The sequence below is a fragment of the Gopherus evgoodei genome, chromosome 2 (assembly GCF_007399415.2).
Source record: "Gopherus evgoodei ecotype Sinaloan lineage chromosome 2, rGopEvg1_v1.p, whole genome shotgun sequence".
Classification (NCBI taxonomy): domain Eukaryota; kingdom Metazoa; phylum Chordata; order Testudines; family Testudinidae; genus Gopherus; species Gopherus evgoodei.
In genome coordinates this window covers 149988069-150011089 of record NC_044323.1, presented here as the reverse complement: position 1 = coordinate 150011089, position 23021 = coordinate 149988069, and the positions used below count along the sequence as shown (strand labels likewise).

The following is a 23021-nucleotide window of genomic DNA, read 5'->3' as shown; positions in this document are numbered from 1 at the left end:
ATAAGGGCATGGCACATAAGTAGGGATCTTCATTTTCCATTTTTATTTTATTTTAATTTTCCCAGGAATTTATCTGTGTTTATTACTAAAAAACAAAAACAGGTGAAAATTGGTGGAAAAAAACTATTAATTTTTCTGGGTAAATATCAGGGTTTATTTTGGTGGACAGAAGGACAGTGGGGGAAGTATTCAGTGGATTAATGCTTTGATGAATGGAATTTAATGTGGTTTGCTGCAGAACTAAAATAGAACTCAAAACACAATGCTACCTCTGAATTTAAGAAAACAGTATCTCTCTAATCCCCAAATAAACCTTTTCATTTGAATAAACAGTTTACTGCTATAGACTTAGCCTATAAATATTTACATTTAATAACTGGGCTACAGTATTGCTGCGCTTACACTCAACCCATCCTTATCTCCTGTTTTTGTTTTTTAAAAACTTTTGAATTCTTCCTTGTGTGCTGAAACACATTCTGATACCAATTTTTGTTTTCTTCCCATTTTAGTGGGTAAGATCTTTAAATTGTTTCCTGCTAACAGCTTGAAATGTGTCCGTGGTGGGCATGAGATTCATCAGTACGTTCAGATGCACAGGCACTTCAGGGCTTGCATGGGTGCCTGTTTGTTTATTGTGTGCTTCTTCTAGAGTTACGTCCACAGGCTGCTTTGCATATACACACACAGACTAATGTATTATCGTAATACATATGTTGCATGCAATGTGTTGTATTTTCCTAATAAAATAAGTTATTTTTTTTATATATTTGCATCATACAAAAGGAGGGTGAAAATCGGGGTGGGAAGAATAATCCTTTTTGTAAAACCCGAGATTTTTTCTGTAAAAATCAGTTTAAACTGAAAACAAAGGGGCTTACACATAGAACTCGCTTGCTCTCCTGTCCTCGCTCTCCGCCTCCCCCATCAGCTCCTTTTGTCCCTGTTTTTCTGCTCTGCAGGGGGGCAGGAATAATTTGTATAGTGGGGGTGCAAAGAGCCATTGAACCAAACTGTAAATCCTGTATAGAATGGAAACCACTTCAAGTACCGCATCCCCAGCTCCCCCAGTTGCAGCAGCTATGCTGCTCTGTATAGTTAATATATTTTAAATTCCCTTTTATTCTCATTTTTTTCTTGTTCCCCTTCCCTTGGTCCCTCTCCCCCGCCCCCAGTCCCATCCACTTTTCCTGGTGTCAGTTCCCACCCCCCCCCCACACACACAATCTTCCTGCCATCCCCTTCCCTGGTAGCTCTCCTACATCCTCCTAAGGAAGTTTGTTTTACTTGCTGCTGCAGCAGTAAGTATACTGAGGGAGGGAAAGTTAGGGGTCCAATCACTCACTCAGATTTCCCTCCTCCCACTTCCTTTGGCCCATGACCTCCCCCCACTCCCAAATTGGTCTCTGTCCTCCTTCCTAGGTGGGCCTACCCCCCTACTCGAGGAACACTGCCCCAGGAGGACCCTTAGGAATCCCCACCCCCTACTGCCACCTGTGCAACTTTGATATGGAAATTACACACTCATCAGAAAGAGACTGAATGGGAGACATGGGCCAATTTTGAAAGAAGTATTATCATGATAAACAGGTAATTCTTCAAAGGGCTGGACAAACAAACAATGCTGCAAGGCAATTGTGCGCAGCTGAACTGGGGCTCTGGCCTGCACGAAGGATGCTAGATCCTGCAACTATTCGCCCATTCTTATTCTCAGATTGCAGCTTTAAACCCCCCCACCACGAACCCCATCCTACAGAGAAGATCACCCATTGAACTGCAGCCCCACAGCCTGCTGGGAAGGCAGGGAACAATGCACCACACGCAGGGAAGGCGTGAAAAAAAAGTTTTAATGCTTTTTAAATGGTTAGAAATAATTGCAAAGGGAGAGAAGGAACTGGGAAGCACCCGAGGTCCTGAAGAACGGGCGCTCTGTCCTTAGAAGCACTTCCTGTGGACAATGGAAGGGCCAGCCTCGTCATATTCCGGTTTGCTGATCCACATCTGCTGGAAGGTGGAGAGAGAGGCCAAGATGGAGCCTCCAATCCAGACGGAGTATTTACGTTCAGGGGGGGCGATGATCTGTCAAAACAATTGCAGACAAGATCTGGTTATAAGGTGAAACAAGGCTGCACACTTCCAGAAGCCACAGTTATGGTATGGACACCTAGACATACAGACTAAGAGCTGGTCTATGCTTAAAAATTAGGTTGACTTAGCTACATTGCTCAGGGTTGTGAAAAATTTCATATCCTGATTCCCATAGTTAGGTCAAACTAACCCCCCAGTGTAGATGCAGCTAAGTTGCTGGAAGAATTCTTCCGCCTACCTACCCACTGCCTCTCAGAGAGATGGATTAACTACAGTGACAGAAAAACCCCTTCTGCCAATGTAGGAAGCATCTACACTACAGCAGCACAGCGACAACCGGAGTTGTTGTGTAGACCCACAGCCTTAGACAGACAGGTCTGATCCCGCAAAGTGCCAAGCACCCTCCATTCTCATTGAGCTGAATGCAAGGGGAGGGGTGACCCAAAGGTCTTTGAAATCAATGGGAGTCTTTCCACCGACTCCACCTGGCTTTGGATCAGGCCCTAAGGGCATGCCCCACCTCACAGGATTGGACCCATAAAAAGCAAACCAGTTTCTGTTACTGCATGTGTGGACTTGGACTCAATGGTAGGTAATTACTTCTCCTTATAAGCTACAGGAGAAGTTTTTTTTGTTTTTTGTTTTTTTTTTACAGTTCTTAAGGGCTTTAGGAGCACAGGCTCTTTGGGACAGGGACTGTCTTTTTGTCTGTGTACAGCCCCAAGCAAAGTGGTTCCTGGTCCAGAGAGTTTAAGGCCAGACAGGACCACTAGATCATCTAGTCAGACCCTCTGTGCATTACAGGCTACCAGCACCGGCCAGCACCAACACACCAAACCCAATAACCAAGATTAGGCCAAATGACTGGGGCTTCTAGAGGCCCTGGTGAGATAATTCATACATAATAATAAATCCTATCGAAAGTCCCTTGTTTGCTTTGTATTAAATCCTCCCCTGTAGTATTAACAAGCAGCTTTCTGGAGTTAGAAACTTTTGGGCTAAGCTATGCACTGCATGGCTCTGCAATACTGAGCACAGTGGCAAGTTTGTGTGAGAGAGTCACGGATCGGAACTGCTTTGTTATTAAAAGGTGACTTCTGCCCAAGTAGCAGAGCATCATCCTCAGTTGTGTGAGTTAATGGAACAAAGGGCATCAAACTATGGATGTGAAATTCTGGTCATCAGGACGACCTTCGAAATGTGGGAAAAACAAAGGATCTACATGGATATTTTGATTTAGAGTCACTGGGAGAAGTTTTACTGCCCAACTTTTTCTGAAGTAACTCTGCGTGATCGGGTTGTAGATGGTGTGTGGAGGGCAGGGGAATCTCAAACTTCATTGCACCCCGACCCCCTTCTGACAACAAAAATTACTACACAACCCCAGAAGGGGGCACCAAAGCCTGAGCCTGCCCGAGCCCCGCCACCTCAGGCAGAGCGGAGGGGACAAAGCTAAAGTGAGGAGCCTATAACCTGAACCCCACCATCCAGGGCTGAAACCCTTCGGCTTTGGCGCCAGGCAGTGGGACCCAGCAAGTCTAACACCAACCCTCTAACGGAGTTGCAACCCACTTTGGGGTCCTGACCCACAGTTTGAGAGCCACTGGTGTAGGGAGAGAGAAGCCCAACCCGCTGCCTAGCAGCCAATAACCAAGACGTACTTTAATTTTCATTGTGCTTGGAGCCAGGGCTGTGATTTCCTTTTGCATCCTGTCCGCGATCCCAGGGTACATGGTGGTGCCCCCAGAAAGGACATTGTTGGCATACAGGTCCTTACGGATGTCGATGTCGCACTTCATGATGGAGTTGTAGGTGGTCTCGTGAATTCCAGCAGACTCCATGCCTGGGGGAAGCAGCACATACATGATCAGTGTGGGGTTACACAGGGAGAGACTGCTCACAACCCCTTTCTTTCTTCAAAGCCTGATCCTCTCCCTCTGGAGCCCGTGGGAGTTGCTCTATTGATTGCAATGAGAGGTGCATCAGGACATCAATGCATACATAACCTTATTCCCTTATAACTTGAATCTTCGTGTACACCTAGCTAGTGGGGTGGTTGCTTTACACAGGCCTATGAATAGTTACTACAGTGATCAGTGCTTTATATAAGTGACAGACCAGCCTAGGGTCAAGCAGCAAGTCCAGCCTCTGTACTTCGATTGTGATCTCTTTAGGGACTGGTTTTTGGTTTTGCATTTGTACGGCACCTAGCACCTGGGCACCACAGCAATACAAATAATATCTATGCACTTGTTATTGTGTAGCAATGCCTGCATCTTCTATCCCCAGGCCAAGAAGTTCTAACTAAACCCAAAGGCCAAACTCTGCTCTCATGTACATCAGTGATGCTTTCGGTGACATTTGCCTTGAACCCATATAACCAAGCAGAGCCCTCCTCCTTTTCTCCTATTCACGGCAATTAGCAGAGAAAACAAACCACGATCACCTGAGGAATTCCACTCTCTTAAATTTCCCTCAAGCATTTACAAGGGAGACTCCCACTGTGGAAAATATGGACTGTAGAAGGGTGGGGGAAGATGTTACTAGTATATCCCCATCCCTCTGTCCCAGTATTTAAACTGATGGAAAAATAAATAACCCAACCAATCTACCCTCCCTTTGCCCCTCTCCCGCCATATCAGTAAATATATTTCGAAATGGGCTCTACCCAACCCATCAGATCCAAATGGCCTCACGCTCTGGATCCAGATCTGAAAGTTGCAGAATCTTTACATGAAAAGGGGGTGGGATGGAATGGACCCTCACCAATGAAGGACGGTTGGAAGAGGGTTTCTGGGCAACGGAAACGCTCATTGCCGATGGTGATAACCTGACCGTCAGGCAGCTCGTAGCTCTTCTCTAGAGAGGAGGAAGAGGCAGCTGTGGCCATCTCGTTTTCAAAGTCCAGGGCCACGTAGCACAGCTTCTCCTTGATGTCGCGCACGATTTCTCGTTCAGCTGTGGAAGGCAGGAGCAAGTGCTGTTAGCTATGCAGCTCTGACATGGTCTCCATTCCACTGGGGCGAAGGTGGGGAGCACCAAGCAGTGGTGGAGCAGGGCTGTCAGAACTATGGGACCCATTTTCATTTAACTGTGAGAGTTGATTAACTAGGAGAACAAGCTACCTAGGGAAGTGGCAGATTCTCTGTCTCTTGGGGTCTGCAAATCAAGTCTAGATGCCTTTCTGGAAGATGCTTTAGCCAAACACAAGTTATACAGGGGTAAATGGAGACAACTGAATGGTCTGTGATATACAGAAGCTCAGATCAGATGATCCCTTCTGGCCTTAAACTTTATGAATTTAGTCTGGCCTGATATCATGAGATGTGACCTCTGCCAGCAAAGAACTGTGTCGTCATTAAATATTGTCCCTCATCTGTAACCTCCTTTTGCCCCCCAACTCACAAGTCTCACATCACCCTCTAGCACCTCATTAAATGCCACCCCTGTTGTCTCATGAGACAACAGAAGTGATTACACAACAGATCTAGCAGTAATGTGATCAGAATGTTTCCCACTCCCTCTAGATACCAATGGCACCTTCTCTCCGCAGTGCTCTGAGGGATCCATTGGCTCTAAAAGCTGAGTTTCCCCACTTGGCACTCATTAACCTGCCCCCTCTCCTCCCAGGTCTCTGTGCCAAACCCAGAGAGACCAGACCAAATGCTCCCCTTCGTACCAGTGGTGACGAAAGAGTAGCCTCTCTCCGTGAGGATCTTCATGAGGTAGTCCGTAAGATCGCGACCAGCCAGGTCGAGACGCATGATCGCATGGGGCAGAGCATATCCTTCATAGATGGGGACGTTGTGAGTGACACCATCCCCGGAGTCCAGAACGATACCTGGAGACAATGGAAAGAGCGGAGTTAAAAGACGGTTCATGGATCTGCTGGCCCTGCATCTCTCTTACGTGCAGAGAGCAAAGAGAAATGTGTGCCTCAATTATTAACATAATTCCACTCCTCACAACAAGCTGAGCTCTTCAGAGAGAAAGTACCATCCAGGGGTTGGGGCACTAGCATAGGACATGGGAAACCCAGGTTCAAATCACTGTTCCACCCCAGCCTTCCTGTGTGACCTTGAACAAATCATTCTGTGCCTCAGTTCCCTGTCTGTACCATGGGGATAACAGCACTGCTGTGCCTCACAGGGGCAGCTGAGGATAAATATGTTAAAGTGTGTGAGGCCCTCAGATCCCTACCTATCTAAATACCTTAGATTGGCAAAGAGAGAGACATTTGACTGAAAATACTTTTGCCCCCAGCAGGGCTAAATGCTCTGCTCCGGTATGTAAAAGAGGGGGATGGTAGCAGGAAGTTATAATAATTTAGTGATGCATGGATAGATATCCCTGGCAAGCTTGCCAGCCTGTACACCAAGGGGATGCATTCAAATGGAAGGGTTTGCCTGTCTTTGCCTTCCCATCTGGCTAGCACAGACACTGCCGTCACTAACAAGTTCTAGCCAGCGGCAGCTTAGGTCATGCTGTGCTCTTGCCTGGAGGAGTAGCAATACATGCTGCACCAAGGCCCCAGGCCTACTAAGAGAAAGCTTACTCTGTGCCATCACGAGATCTATTATAGGGGACACAGCTGCCAGCATCCCTGCTCCATCTCAGAGTTGCTCCCCAAAAAGAGCAGGATTTAGGCGGACCAATACCCAGTAGTGGATTTAAACGGTCCTGAGAAAATGCAGCTCCCATTGAATTCAGTGAGAACTGTGAGTGCCCGGCACTCCTGCAAAATCAAGCCGACAGCACATACGCCTCATCAGTGGAAGAGAACTACTCACCAGTAGTACGGCCAGACGCATAGAGGGACAACACAGCTTGGATTGCAACGTACATGGCGGGGACGTTAAAGGTTTCAAACATGATCTGAAAAGAATTCCAATTCAAATGTTCAAGGTCAGTGCATTGCCAGATGCAGAATGCACACATTTACATGTAATGCATTCCGAAGTGCATTGCTGACTGCGTGACGTCCGATGCGTGTGCGCGTACACACACCAATCTAGAGACAGGAGGGTGCTGAAATGCAAGATGTTCTGCTGTTATCACAGAAACACCTGGGGCGGTTGGGTCCCACAATGCACCCAATAGCCCAGTGAACATAGGTTGAGTTTTCGGTATCCAAACTCTTCAACTGCCATCTGGGGTGGGACTTAGCTGGGTAAATAGAGAATTATATCATCCACTGCAACAGCAGAACCTCTGGGTTTCTGATCTGCTAGTTATGGATATTCTCCACATGGTGTGGATAGGGGACCTCACCCATAGCTAAGAGTAAGATCTAAGGGCATCCTATTCTACAGATGGACCAGCACCTCCCCCAGCTCAGCTGTATTTCTGCTGATAACTTCCAAGAAGGGATCAAGTTGGCATTTGCCATCTAACCAGTTGTGGGCCATTTTTCTCCACCAATGATATCAGCAAAGGCTGGACATCAGGCAGCTAAAGCAAAGCTCTTCAGCTACGGATCTAGCTTCTCAGATCCCAACACACTAAAGATTTTTCGGGGACTCCAGAAGCGCAAGAGTCCCCGCAACCAGTATACAGTCTGGTTGGATTTTCCCCTGGATGGGACAGTGCCGACCATGAGACAAGTAGAGGGAACATTCCAGGAAGTTGATGTTTTACCTGGGTCATCTTCTCACGGTTCGCCTTGGGGTTCAGGGGTGCTTCTGTGAGAAGGGTGGGGTGTTCTTCCGGAGCCACTCGTAATTCATTGTAGAAAGAGTGGTGCCAGATCTAGGCCGGAGGAGACAAAACAACAATGGAGTGAGTGGTGAGTGAGTGAGCTCAGACTCCGTGCTGAAGGATCAGTTCTTCTAACTGACTCCATTGAGGGAACGGATATGGGCCTGTCTGCATTGGGGATTCGCAGCAGTTTCAGCCATCAGTGCAGCTGCACCAGGGCAAACTCCTTGTGTACAATGGCTAAACTGAAACTTGCTCTGGCGCAGCTTACTCCAGTTTAAAGCAGATGTAAACACGACTGGTGCATGTGGCGGCTTTGCCCTGTCCACACCAGGGGTTGGCAGCAGTGTAGCTATGCTGGTGACTGGAATTGGGGTGAAGCCTCAGCATGGACCAGACTTTGGTCTAGAAATGGGCCTGAGCTGGAAAATCCAGACTCACCACATTAACCCCTTTCAGCCCCAGAATTAAACTGCAGCTAGAATGCAGCCACAAGACTGCAGCTCGGGAGTGAAGCAAAGAGTCAATGGGGCTCAGATTTTGGGGGTCTGGTCCTACCTCCATCCACCCACCCATGTCTGAGATTAAAACTGAGGGCTTGATTTATGATAAAAGGAAACTGAATTTGTACAGCTGGGCTAACATACAAGTTGGGGTCTGCAGTGGGAAGGAGGGGAAGTGACCATCCATCAGGTGTGTAAGCCACATGGAATGAGAGGGATTGATTAGGATGGTTCAGGGAGGTGGGGGAACAGCTCGGAGAGATAAGAGGACATTAAGCAAAGGGGAATACTGGCTGTACATCAGGAAACACTTCCTGAGGCTGTGAAGTCATCTCCCCAATGAATGGCGCAGCAGATTGGACAAAGCCTGAAAATTAGAGAGGTTTCTGTAGCTGCCATCATTACAGCATGAAGTGTGCCATGTTCCCCTCTAATGGCTGGCCCCCATGGCAGATAACAGCTTATTACCGTCAGCAACTGATGGAGTCATTCCTTTAGCTCAAGAGGTAGAGGCCTGTGGTTTGGAGATAAAGAGTAAAGTATTCAACCTTCAACCCACAGAGGAGGCTGTTATGTAAATGCTGTAGAAAACAGTCCTGCTTTGGCCACAGCTGATGTACAATGGAAGGACTTCGGCGTTGGACCCAACAATAGAAATTTCACACAAGTGTCACCACCACAGTCATTGGCCGACACACGGGGGACTGCCAGAGCTAAAAGTGCGAGTTGCTACAGATTGAGCCAAAGAGCCAGCCTCCCTCGCGGGGGCTGTTAAACTCATCCTCCGAGATCAGGCACAGACGGGGGACTTGCAACACCATCTCCAGCGAGTAACACGAGTACATTTTGAAATTAGGAAAGGAAAATTATAATAACCCTTGACTGGCTCACTGGTTTTTCTATTCGACTCTGCAGAAGAGTGGGACTCTTAAAGGCAAATGATCAAAATCATTTGAAAAATAACAGTGGAGAAAGTTTGGTGGGTTTTTTTTTGCTGATTGAGTCCAAAGGAGAACAAGAGCTCCCCGTCCTACCTTCTCCATGTCGTCCCAGTTGGTGATGATGCCATGTTCGATGGGGTACTTGAGAGTAAGGATTCCTCTCTTGCTTTGAGCCTCATCCCCTACGTAGCTGTCTTTCTGGCCCATACCCACCATCACACCCTAGAAAACAACAAGGGAGATGTTAACTGCCAAGCTCGCCTCCATGGGACAGAAGAAAAATGTCCGGTAGCTCAGATACGCACACTGATCCATGCGCCTATTTATTGTACCATCGTGGGCAGCAGAAATATTGGGCAAAACCTGAGGTTCTTACTCAGTTTTCATTCAGTCTGACCTTAGGGCCAAACTAATGGGCTCTAATGAGACTATTCCCAGATGAAGGCGTCATTCAGCCACTATTTGCACCTGTGCAGTTTATTCCTGCTTGAAACTGGGGTGAGCTGTGCCAGTGCAAATTACACTGATGTCATACCAATGGCTGAAATTGGGGCAAATTCACAGTGTAGGCAGGCATCCCTCCATGGAGCAGCAACAGTATCAGAATCAGGCCCTTAGAAATGGTTTGAGGCCAGATCCTGATCGCCGGTTAGTCCAGAATCCATAGAGCTGCTTTGGAGTTACTCCAGATTCACACCAGCACAGCCCAGCGGAGAATGAGACCCAATCAATAATCATTTTTATGGCCAAATTCATCCGTTACCTGCCATGGATTTACATCAGGGATGATTTAGTTGGGGATTGGTCCTGCTTTGAGCAGGGGGTTGGACTAGATACCTCCTGAGGTCCCTTCCAACCCTGATATTCTATGATTCTATGATACATTTGGCCCTTTTGCAGCAACCTTGATACTTTTACAAATGGGAATGAAACAACATGAAAAACCTTCCATGGAATTGGCAGAATGACACAGCGGCAAGGTCTAGCAGACTGAACATGGGGCCGGGCACCAGGAACTCTTGAGTCCCAACTCCATCTCTGACACGGGAGTCAAGCCTGCTCCCAATGGGGGTCAATTGGAGTTTTGCTGTCTGGCTTCTATAAGAACAGGGTCAAGGCTTATCACTGGCTATGGAGTCTTGGCATTGTCATTTACTCTGTATGGGTCTGTCTACACTGCATTGTAACAGGGTGACCAGATGTCCCGATTTTATAAGGACAGTCCTGATTTTTGGTTTTTTTCTTATATCGGTTCCTATCAGCCCCCAACCCTATCCCGATTTTTCACATTTGCTGTCTGGTGACCCTACATTGTAAACTCAGATCTGCAGACCCTGGCTTGCAGACTCAGTGTTTCAAAGCCTGCACTTGAGCGTCCACACTGCATCATAAACCTGGGTTTACAATTGCTGGCCCTGGGTTTCACAGCTGTGCTGAAGCGTCTGTACTGTGCCAGGCAGACCTTCTGCCCCGGGTCTGCGACTTGAGCTGCGTCCACACTGCAAAGTGACAGGGTTGGACCTAAGTCACAGTGGGATTCAGGCTCTAACCCCCCACCCGAGTCCTAGGGCACAGATTCTGAATACCTGCTGACTCAAGTCAGTCGCAAGACTAAGGTGTCCAGCTCCAGTCTGGATCACCCTGATATTGGACATTGGACTATAACCTGTGGAACTAATTTTGAAAGAACTCTTTGCAACTCCAAAGCTCACTATCTTTTCTATGAAACTGACCTAAGAATTTTATTCAAGCCTGTATGTATCACGACATTTTTACCTGTAGTCACTCTTTTTTTTTAATACATTTTAGTTTAGTTAATGAGAATTGGCTGTAAGCATGTATTTGGGTAAGATCTGAAATATTCATTGACCTGGGGGCAGGGCCGTCCAGAGGATTCAGGGGGCCTGGGGTCTTCGGTGGTGGGGGACGCCCTACTTCAGTGGTAATTTGGTGGCGGGGGGTCCTTCCACTCCGGGACCCACCGCCAAAGTGCCTCGAAGACCCGCGGCGGGGTCCCCCTGCTGCCGAATTACCGAAGACCTGGGACTTCGGCGGTGGGTCCCGCTTTGGCGGTAATTCAGCGGCGGGGGGTCTTTCCGCCCCAGAGTGGAAGGACTCCTTTCCGCCGAAGACCCGGAGCGGAAGCAGCTCTGGGGGCCCCAGCCCTGCGAGTGTTTTCCAGGGCCCCTGAAGCGAGTGAAGGACCCCGCTCCAGGGGTCCCGAAAAACTGTCCTTGGGGCCCCTGGGGGCCTGGGACAAATTGCCCCACTTGCCCCCACCTCTGGGCGGCACTTCCTGGGGGGGTGATGTGCCCAATCCTTTGGGATTGGTAGGACTTTTTATATAATTAACAAGATTTTCAGTAATCCTCATCATATTTGACTTGGCTGTCTGGGTGGGAGCCCAAGGCTGGAGTCTTTTAAGGGAACTGTATTTTTGGCTTCTGGGTAACCAGTAAGGCATTGTAGGATCTGTTTGGTTGCTGGCTTAGTGAATCTAATTATTAGAATAATCACCAGTTTGGGGGATTGTCTGCCCCATTCTTTGCAGTTTGCCCTGACTGAGCAATCTCAGTGTGGGTCCTCTGGGCCCACGATCATGTGTGTGGACGGAAGAAGGGCTTGGGTTCAAACCTGTGTCAGAGCCAGGGTTAGGGTGCAGTGTGTCTCCTCTCTTTTGCTCCCATCTGTAAACTGGAGATAATAAAGGTACCTGCTTCCCAGGGGCATTGTGAGGGGTGGTTAGTTAAATGCCTGTGCAGCACTTTGAGGCCAGTGGGAGTTAAGTAACAATAAGTAGATTGTTTCAATCAGAGGCAGCTGCCTTGGCTCTGCAAATGTTGGGGGTAAAAGCCCTCTTTCCTCAGATCCCAGGTCAAGATGCAACACAGGGCACCAGCAGCTCTACAGATACTCCCCTCTCAGAGCAGTAAAACCCTGACCCAATCCATGTGCCAAGCCGGCCAGTAGGAGCAGCAGGCTGACAGCAGCTGGCATTCTGCCCAGCGCTTGGGCTGCAGCTTTCTGCATTAGCTGCAGGCTGGCCAGTTTCATCGGTAGAATGCTGAACGCAGCAAGCAATGTTATAAAGACACGCTGAGGCTACCACTGCCACCGATTGGGTTAACAGGGCCAACACAGCCCCTAGGATGTGACTCTGCTTGGAGAGCATACCATGCTCATCCTCGAAAACTGTCCTCCTATTAGAAAGGAAAATCAGAAGGTTCCCCCTCATACCCACCCCCCCCGTATTTAAATTCACAGTAACTCCACTGGCATCAGTAGAGACCTGGAGTCGCTTTCAGATCAGAACCTGGTCCATGATCTTAGTTTCGGGCCATTGAGGATTCACCCAGTTTCACTACCACCAGGATAGTTTTATCAGCTAGGACTAAAGCCTGCCCTGGAGGTAGTAAAGCAAAGTCCAGCGATCAGCTATATTGAATGCTTCAGAAAGACTGAATATCCTGTGTATCATGAGAAACAGATCCTGGAGCACTCTGACAACGGGAGTCTCAAGTCAGCTTCCGGCTCCAGACAGAAGGAGGAGAAGATCATATACCCAGTGTCTGTCCAGACTCTCCTGTTATCATCTTGCCCTGGACTTTAGCCAAATACGCCAATAATGCTGAGAAAGAGAGGCTAGCAGGACACAGCCCAGGAATGTCATCTGAGCATGGGGTGAACTCTACAGCAGGTTCTGTGGCTGTAGAATGGGGCCCTACTTCTATGGTGCCAGACAGGTGCACAGTACTTTATTAACAAACAAGAGCAGGCTGACTCCCTGCCTTAAAGATTTTAGGATCTAAGTCAAGACAAGAGCAGCAGGGGGAGATCACGAAGGAAGGATTGAGGGTGGGAAAGACTATGTGATCTGTGTTCAACTGGAAGAGGCTGACGTGCACACCTCGAGACTTAGTTTTATCACATATAAAGTAGTTTACAACTAAGATTCCTTAAAGGGCTTCCACTGGGCAGACCTTTCCTTCTGGATCCTCCTTGCTTTCATGAACACATGGACCAAAGGCTCACAGTCCTTAATCTTCCCCCCAAGGACTGTGCTCTCTTCCCCCAAATCAGTTCTCACATGCAACGCCAGCACTCCTCCCCTGTTTACATTCTGGGTCTGGACGTTGAGTTACTTTCAACCCCAGTGGGATCAGACCACCAACGTACTGTTATCGGGCCCCGCCTTGGTAATCCATGCCAGACGCTATCTGAGGTTCAGCCTTCGACAGGAACAAAGTCAGTGTGGAGCTGGCATTTAAATCTAACACCATTAATCCCCCAATCACAGCCCTGCTTACAAAAGAATTCACTTCCAGAGAACTACTTCTTTCGTGGTTCCTCCATGGTCGGCCTAAGGTTCTGACAACCCTACCTGCAACCCAAGTCCCTTCCCTGCTCTTCAACTGCATCCCCTGGAATATCCAGTCCTCCTGAAGCATTTAGAAGCATACAGGACATGTGACATTTCCATCCAAGTTAAACTCTGGAACAGGTTCCCTAGGGAGATTGTGGAATCCCCGTTACTGGAGGTTTTTAAGAACAGGTTGGACAAACACCTGCCAGGGATGGTCTAGGTTGACTTCATCCTGTCTCAGTGAGAGGGGCTGGACTAGCTGTATATATTTGGGTTTAAGAGTGCTTTTCAAACATTAATTAAGCCTCACAATGCTCCTTAGGAGGCAAGGCAGCCCCAGCCCCATTTTACGGAGGGGTAAATTGAGGCATGGAGCAGTTATGGACATTCTCAGAATCATCCCATTCATTTTGGAGGCCCAACTCGAGGCCCTTTAAGCCCAGTTTTTTCCAAAAGTGCTGACCACCCACCACTGCAGCCGAAGCCAATGGAAGCGGCAGGTGCTCAGTACCTCTTCGGATCACCTCCAGGACGTCTCAAATTCAGCTCTCAAGAACTGGGGCACACAAAAATCAGCGATGGCTTATGAAAAATGTTGGCTTCAGCCACTTGCCGAAAGTCTGCCACAGTGCTCGGAACCCCGGGGTCCTGACTCCCAGGCCTGTCCTTCGTTAGTTGTATTACCATAGGAGTCTTAGTCATGAACCCACCCCCATGGTGCAAATTGCTGTACAAAGACAGAACCAAAAGACAGCCCCTGCCCATAGATGTTACAAGCATGTTCTAGGCATGAGCTAGCGATGGTTCTCAGCACATCAGCAGAACATGTTTTAGATGGCTATACACAACCCACTGACCTCCTGGACTCTATAGAAAATTCATCAGCCACTTATCAAAACACCTATTAATCCTATGTTCACCCTTGACACATGGAACTGTAATATAAAAGTTGACCAACAATTCATCAGATTTTAGGGCCTGATTAGGATAGACTGATTGGGTCACCAACCAGGCTGGTATTAATAATGGAGATATACCTGTCTCCTAGAACTGGAAAGAACCCCCAAGGGTCTTTGAGTCCAGCCCCCTGCCTTCACTAGCAGAACCAAATATTGATTTTGCCCCAGCTCCCTAAACGGCCCTCTGAGCGCTTGAGCTCACAACCCTGGGTTTAGCAGGCCAATGCTCAAACCACTGAGCTCTCCCTCCCCAGTCCAAATCCAACATGCAATGCACATGAAAGAGCATCTCAGCTCAGTCCACCCCAGCCCAGATTATGCAAGTGTTTTCCATGCAGCATTCCCCTGGATTCAAATGGGACTTCCTCACGCCTTTTGCCTCAGGCTGACAGCATTTTCTTACGGAGTGGGGGTTGACTGCCATTGAGGTACTGCACAAACCTGGTGACGAGGGCGACCCACTATGGATGGGAAGACAGCGCGTGGGGCGTCATCGCCGGCAAAGCCAGCCTTGCACAGCCCAGAGCCATTGTCGCAGACCAAAGCGGTGGTCTCCTCTTCACACATGGCGGAGCTGAGAGATGCTGGAATTCAGAGGCACCTGGAAGAGGCAGAGATAAAGGGGAATGTTAAAAATGACATGCAGCTCTGACTGGCTATTCAAGGATTGGACCAAATGCCACGCTCAGCTACACCCATCCAACCACACAGGAGTCAAAGTGCTACAACGGAGAGCAAAATCCAACCCCACATTTTCAAGGAGTTCAACTGAGAAAGCAAGTGATAGAGGAAGCAAGAAGCCGGAGCCTCAGCTGGTGCAAATCCACGTAGCTCTGCTGAGGTCAGTGGAGTTACAGCAATTTTCCTCCGCTATGGGTCTGGCCTACTGAATGCAAAGATCCTACGGACTATATATTTTGTCACATACAGAGGCAGATGAGATGGAGATAAGAGATTCAGATCATTGGGTCTATATTCACTCAGCTTTATCTGTGTCAGTCACTTCAGGGCCCACTTGGCATGTAAAACAAATGATTTTTCATCAATCAGAAAATTCAGTCATGAAAAGGCTACACCAGTGGTTAGAACCATCTGGCAAAGGCTCAGCCAAATTAAATGAGCCTTATGCCACGCCCAAAAAGCTGCAGCGGGTACATCTTTAAGCCAGAAGGGACCATTACGACCACCTAGCCTGGCTTCCTGCAGAACACAGGCCAGAAAGCTTCACCCAGGGAGTCCTTCATCAAACCCATAAACTCTGGTTTGACCTAGAGCCGATCTCCCAGAAAGAGACCAAGTCTTCACTTAAAGAATCCAGCTGATGGAGACTTCCCCATGCCTAGTGATTAATTACCCTCACGTGTAACATTCTTAACCTTATTTCCACTCTGGATCTGATGACCAACCAGAGGGGGAGCGTTCTGCCACCTTCCATTGCAGTCACCCCGCCTCCAGCTCTCAGTAGCTCACGCCTAAGAGCTGTTAGGAGAAGCATCTCAGTTAGACTCAGCTGCTGAGGTGGAGCACGGGGAAAGAGGCCTCCTTTAAAGTAGCCAGCTCCGAACTTGCAGCCAATGCCTTGGGTTGCACTTGGAAGCAGAGAGGATGCCTGGGCCTTGCCCAGAGCACAGGTGTCACAGGCCTGCACTAAACAGGCACTCCCAAAAGTCACCTTTTAGGGTTGCTTTGGAAGCCAAGTCAAGAGACCTAGGTCTGATTTGCCGTCCTGGTCTTTCCTGCAGAGGCCAGGAGCGAATCACAGAAACTAGACGTGGAGGAGACACAGCAAACTGGGGCACCGTGCACCTATTGTTGAAGGTGCTCCAACAGGTCCTTTTGGAGACTAGCCTCAATTCTTCTCTCAGCTGCAGCAGCAAGTCCCACTGAACCTCAGGGACTTCAGTGGGGTTGCAGTGGAGGGAGAGTAAGATTCAGCCCATTCCCTTTAAGGAAGTTTCTTTTGAGCATCTCCCTACGCTGATCGGGCCTGCACTACAGAAGTCAGTGGGAGTTTTGCCACTGATTTACACGAGCATAGGTTGAGGCTTTTCAAGAGGTGTGGTCCATGACATAACAGATGGACCCAGCTCAATGAGGAAGTGCAAACTCTGCAGCTGACGGCAGCTATGTAGTGAATGGAATGTTCAAGGGGGTCCGACTCTCATGGTTGGAAGCTTGGATGCGAGACCATCCTTGGTCTGATAGACAAGGCCCACATGAAGGCCAGGAATCAGAGAGATGTTAGAAATGAACCTGCTAAAGGGGGAATTTTAACGTCATGTACCTAGCTGGCAATAGGAAAAAAAATAAATCAAGGGTTCAGAGGGGGATAATCCACCATGGAGCTGGCTATAGGTTTTAAACATCCGCCCAGCTTCAGAGGAGCTTCCTTTGATACAAGACCAGGCAGAAATAAAAAAGTCTCCAAGCCTAACTGGCTTTTTACTACAGCCCATTGGTAAATGTTAAACACAGACATAACAACAGCACTATTGGCATCAATATAACCAGAAATGGGCCCAAGGCCGAGTCTGTCCATCATTCAGTGCATGGTCCAGTGATTTGTATTTTGTTTTAAACTGCATTGCATGCGCATGAGTTTGTACACCTGGAGGAGAAAAGTCTCCAGCCACAAAGTGCAGGGAGACTCTGGGCTCATGCTATGAGCCGGATAACTCAGTTTAAGTCAGAGGAGTTGCTCTGAAATTACACAGCAGAATCTGGCCCCTTGTATATAAATAACAAAGCCAGCTATACAACTTCTCATTGTCTTTTAATGAGTTAGTTTCCTCATTTGCCCTGTACTTGATAATGCTGACCCCTTGATGGGCAACCAAAGTGGGGAGATTGGAGATGCCTGGTTGTGTACTGCTGTTGTGGCCAGGAACCTGTTAGCAGGAAGCAGTTGCACATTAGAAAAACGGGGGCAGGGCTTGAGTCTTCTCTCATAGCACTCACTTCAGTGCAGTTACCTGTGATGGATGCCAGGCCTACCGCATAGCTCCCATCACAGAGGGATGCAACAGAAGGGGATTCCTGACCAGCTGGTAGCATTGCAGAGTAGCCCACAAGGGAAGAAATTGGGGAAGGAGATCGCTTGCAGCCCAGCAGCATTTCTGTACAGCCTGGGGGAATCGTGCTAATGTACATTTCACTGCTTCCCTCAGGTGTTTTTAAAATCCCTGGGCCAGATCCGCAGCACCAATGGAGCAATGTCCTTTTACATCAGCTGAGGATTCAACCACCCACAACCATTCTTCCACTGCTGGAAAACAGTCATTCCAGGAATTACTCAGATCCAGTGGCAGGTTAATTATCCCTCCTGTTTAAGCTTTTGGAGAGGATTTTCTACAAACTGTATGAAGTCCTCTGGCTTGTCAGCCTAGATGAACTAATGGTTCCTCCTGGCCTTAGAATCTATGAATCAAACCAGACTGAATTCCAGCCAGAATCCTAGCTCTTTTACTGTCAAACCTACTGATTCCAAATGGCTCATCCTTCCCTAAAGCAGAAGGCTAATCCATCATCTGGATACACACTAAATTAATGCATCGTGGGTATCTATTTGGGGGCCTGCTTTGTTTTAAAAGAAAAGCGAATAGCAATAATAATGCCATGCTCAGTCTTATTTATCGTTTTTCATCCATCCATCCCAAAGCAATTTACAAAGAAGGTCAGTATCATTTCACAGATGGGGAAACAGAGGCAATCCTGAGTCCCAAACCAGTGCTCCATCCATGAGGCCACACTGCCTCCCTGGTAGTCCTTATTCATAGCCAAGGGTGGCAAAGCTAATAGGCTCTCCAGGGCAGGGGCTGCATCTTTCTTCAAGTGTGGTCAATGCCAGGTGGAGGCTACAGGACTAGAAATAATAATCAATCTTGCAGTCCTTACTCATGCAACTCTCCCACTAAAGTCAGTGAGAGTTTGCTTTGAGTGACCCATGATGGAAGACACCTGCCCATGAAATAAGCATAATATTTTACACTCCAGCATCCAATGGAAAATCCACTGTAAAAAGAGAGACATGAGGAAGTTAACATGATTGGTCAAAAATAATGCGTGCGAGCCCAGTTCTAATCTACCCGTGCCAGTCACAGATGAGTTACTCCTGAGTCATGCTAGCGTAAGTGTAATCAGAATTAGACCCCCGTGTCTAGTCAATGCAATGTATACACTTCAGTGCAACTGGTAGCGTATGATATGACTCTGCAGACATTCATGCATGTTGTGAGGTCTGGAATTACACTACATGTGTGAAATATTTCTGTAGTCAGATTCTCTTCAGTTCCACCACCTTCAATAGGAATGATTTTAGATTTATGCTGATGGAATTGGGATCAGAATCTGGTCCAATCTGACTTCAAATGGCTGTAACTCAGGGCAGAATCCAACCCTTTGTCTTTCATTTAACCTAACATCTATCTAGAAAAGCCCCTTGGGCTCAAAGCAGAAATAAAAATATTGGCAATTCTGTTGCGGGGGAAGAAGGGAGAGGAATACCTCAGCTTCCTGGCAGCATCAGTGGGGTAAACACGACCCCTCCCTTAACTGCAGCAGTAACACTGATCTATTCCTCCAAAATACTGGAAGACAAAGGGCTAGATGCTGATTTCATTTACACTGGTGCCAGTCTAGAGTAAGCCTAATAGCTTCCATGGAAACCAGCATCAGCCTCTAACCTACATTCCTGAGGTTAACTTCTTCACTTTGAACAGCCCTATCAACTATGGTTTCTCCCCGGAGAATATTGCAATTCCCCTTCAAGACAAATTCCCTGTTATAAGAGACCGCAGAGGCATGAAGGCAGGTATCGGCTCTCTGAAAAAACACAGGCACTTTTCCTTTTATCCAGTTTGCAACGGTCCCTGATGTCTATAATTCTTTATCAGCATGAATCAGAGCCTGAGACAAACCACACTGGGGCTCGAGTAAACACAAACATGAGGCTACATCCCAGGCTTTCCCAAAAATGGAAATAGTTTTCCCAACTCCTGGTTTGCAGAAGGCCACTCCCAACATTTTCACTTCCTGTCTGGAGACAATGTGGAGCAGCTCCTAGAATAGGATGCAGCCCAGAGCAGGGGGAAACAAAGCTGTCAGCATTTACGCTGAGCCATGTCAATTTCAGTTTCCACTGAAGACAGAGGATTATTAAGAACAAGTGGCCAATAAGAAACAAACAAAATTGATCAATTCAAATGATCTGTTCTATGTATAAGATTAATAACCCTCCCTCCCCACTCTTCAGCCCCACCCACCAAGTTCTGGTTTGTGTGTGTTGCCCTCTGGCCCACACCTGTGTCACACAAGCCTATATCATCCAGGAGGCTGAGCACTTTGCAGGATAGGGCTCTGCAGACTCTTTGTAAGTGCCATGCACACATGCTGTAAACAATGCGTCCTAACAGCAGCCCACTTTGCTGCTGTGTTAACTTTCCTATTGCAAAACCAGAACTGTAACATGAGCGTTAAAAATCACAGCAGCCCAAAACATAGATGCAGCCTGGCTTCTCCAGGCATTCTAGGAAAACTGCAGCAGTCAAAGTCGTTTCTGCTTGATAGCTGCAGACACTAAGATTATGCTGCATCCCAGAGTTTCTCTCTGTCTCCCTTTACATGACGCATATTTCTAAGGATCAAAGAAAGATCATGCAGCTGCTTCCCCTTTTGCTGCTACAGCCTCCACACAAGTCCCCCCAAAGGGCACATGCTGGGAGCAATTTGCAGGTGCAGCCAGAGCCCCTGACTTAACAGCAACATGATTAAAACAACATTATTCTTGTAGGATTCCCATCTCACCCCTAGATGGACCTTCTGAACCTTAGCAAGGCTTGTGATAGCAAAGAGAGAATAGATCTTTTGCAGTACTCACCAAGTACACAAGAGTTCCTTTCCTCTGGGACTGCGCTCTGATGTGCCTTTGGTATAAATACCAGCCAGACTATGAAACCTCAGAGGCGGATCCTCCTTAAACAGAGCCCCTAAAAAGGCTAACTGATGGTGTGTTAGCCATATGGCCATATAAGGTGTTTTATTTCATTATACTGACCTTGGACTCATGGTAGAACTAAGCACAGTTAATTATTATAAGAAAAATGTATGCAAGAGTATTTGGGAGGCAACACCCCCTTAGTGAATCTGTTCCTTTTATGCTACACTTTGATAAACAAGTTCCACACAAGTCCTTATAAGCTACATTCAAAAAGGAAGTGGAGTCACCTACAATTCCTGGAGAGAGAAAGATACCAAGAATGGCATTGGGGCCTCGGCCGTCTGGCCTGTGGGTCTCACTCTCAATTCAGAGTAAAGGAGGAATGCCGGAAAAGTGGAAGTATTTCATTGAAAGCAATGATTGGAATCTGGTGCTGGTCTGCAGCTCTTGGACATGTCTGGCTATTTATTTGGTTATTTAAACTAGGGGTATGAGCCAGCAGTTAAAAACCAATGTGAATCCAGAGTCACTCCAGATTTACAGAGGTGGACAGTGACTTAAGGCCTAATCCTGGAAATAAGATTGCAGCACATGCATAAAGCTCCACTGATGCCACCAAGGTTCTGCTGGCCCTGAGCCTATTGCAGATTGAGTCTTTATCAGGGTGTAAGAGGACAGAATTTGGCCCACCTGCGTGGTGCAAATCCAGAGCATCTCCACAGACTTCAGAATCACGTCTCTGGATTTACAGTGGTAGAAAAGAGCTGGATGTGGCTCAGAGTCTGAATTATATACCAGCATATCAGCACCATTATCACATTATTCTCCCTTCTTTTAGAGCTGTCAACTTAATTCCAGCATTCTGCTATCGCAGCCCACCCATCCTAGAGTTACTGCACTAAAGTCACTGGAGTGCCTCCAGGTTTACACCAGCTGCACATGAGAGCAGAGCATGGTCCGCCATCCTGCCAATGAACCTGCCAATCCCACACAATGGCCCCGATCCCGCTGCCGTTGACATCAGCAGTAAAACCCCCCGTGATGTCAGCAGAAGCACCCCCAGTATGGTGGTTGTAGCAGGACAGGTGCTCAGTTGGTGTAAACTGGCAGCATAACTCCAGTGAAGTCATGGGGCTAGGCAGACATGCACCACCTGGGTAAGGGATAGCTCGGTGGTTTGAGCATTGGCCTGCTAAACCCAGAGTTGTGAGTTCAGCCCTTAAGGGGGCCACTTAGGGATCTGGGGCAAAATCGCTACTTGGTCCTGCTAGTAAAGGCAGGGGGCTAGACTCAGTGACCTTTCATAGTCCCTTCCAGCTCGATGAGATAGGTATACATATATTATAATCTGGCCTGAGATTTAGCAGGATGTTAAAGAACAAAATACTCCCCCACCAGTCAAACAGGACTGTTCCTACAAACTCTCGCTTGCACCTCACTCAGCGCTCGCAACTTCCCTGGGCCTACTTGTGTACTTGCCTAATTCATGCATACACAAAAGTAGCACATCTAGGCAAAGAACAAGAGAACGTGCAGTTACAGGAGGGTTGAATGTGAATGTGCAATGAACAAGCATCAGATTTCAGACCCAAGTCCAGTATATGGGGGTCCCATGGACTTTAATGGCAATTCTGCATCCAGGAGGCTGGAAAAATCCAACCCTTTGCGAGGTGGGGTTCAATGTAACTTCACCTTTAAAACAAAGTGTAGCATCACATTCTGGACATGGAGCTGGTTCCTCCCCAAAGCTCCTCCTTTTCAGCATGATCTTTATCTATATTAAACCAATCAAAACTATGGTAAAAGAACATTAAAACTGTAAAGTCAAACACCCAAAAAAGCTAGGAAATGCCAGAATTAAGGTTGCCTGTGTAATCTTAATTCAACCCAGTTCTGTGCATGTGTAACCCACATACCTCCTGAGGGTGGCGTTCTGTCCCATCTAGTGGCACCGAGGCCACTTAGAAAGAGATGAATGAGTTTGCTCTACAGCCTTAGCTAACAGCCAGTTGGCTTTTAGCTCATGCAGGAAAGGCTCATGAACTAAGCTCCAGAAGTCCCCAGGTTCGATCTCACCTGCTGACAACCAATCTCTGTGCGTTACACGTGCATTGTGACACAGTCTTCAATTACATGATCATGCACTGTTTTTTCCACCCCACCTGTGCCTCATGCAACACTCAGGATGGGAACAAATCAGTCATATTGCAGAACGATGTATTTTTCTTTAATCTCACTCTTGGAAATGGCCAAACTGCTTTGGCTGAAATTTTCCAAAAGAAAATGCAGCTAGAGGCAGACTCCCCAGTCTGGAGGATTTCAGACCAAATTATTAAAGTCTGATAACATTATAACCAGCTAATAACAGGGTCTGATCATGGGAAATGTTGCACAATCTTAATGGCAGGAGGTGGTACCAGTCACACCTGTAATACCTTGGCTGAGCCCTTTGGAAGCTTGTTGGTCTACTGACATGTGCTCCTAAATACTTAGGCACAGAGGGAAATCCCACTCTATTATCTATCTGTATCACAATAG

General features: G+C 47.5%; 1 protein-coding gene across 1 annotated transcript; it reads right to left on the bottom strand.

Annotated features, from left to right (window-relative positions):
- Window positions 1-1823: 1823 nt before the first annotated feature.
- Window positions 1824-20524, bottom strand: ACTG2 (actin gamma 2, smooth muscle). Its single transcript, XM_030551916.1, has 9 exons — window positions 20424-20524; window positions 14990-15149; window positions 9320-9448; window positions 7723-7833; window positions 6876-6960; window positions 5765-5926; window positions 4852-5043; window positions 3747-3928; window positions 1824-2076 (listed from the first exon to the last, which is right to left on the bottom strand). Exons 2-9 carry the CDS (start codon window positions 15113-15115, stop codon window positions 1933-1935), a joined length of 1131 nt encoding a protein of 376 aa, XP_030407776.1. The 5' UTR covers window positions 15116-15149; window positions 20424-20524; the 3' UTR covers window positions 1824-1932.
- Window positions 20525-23021: the final 2497 nt, after the last annotated feature.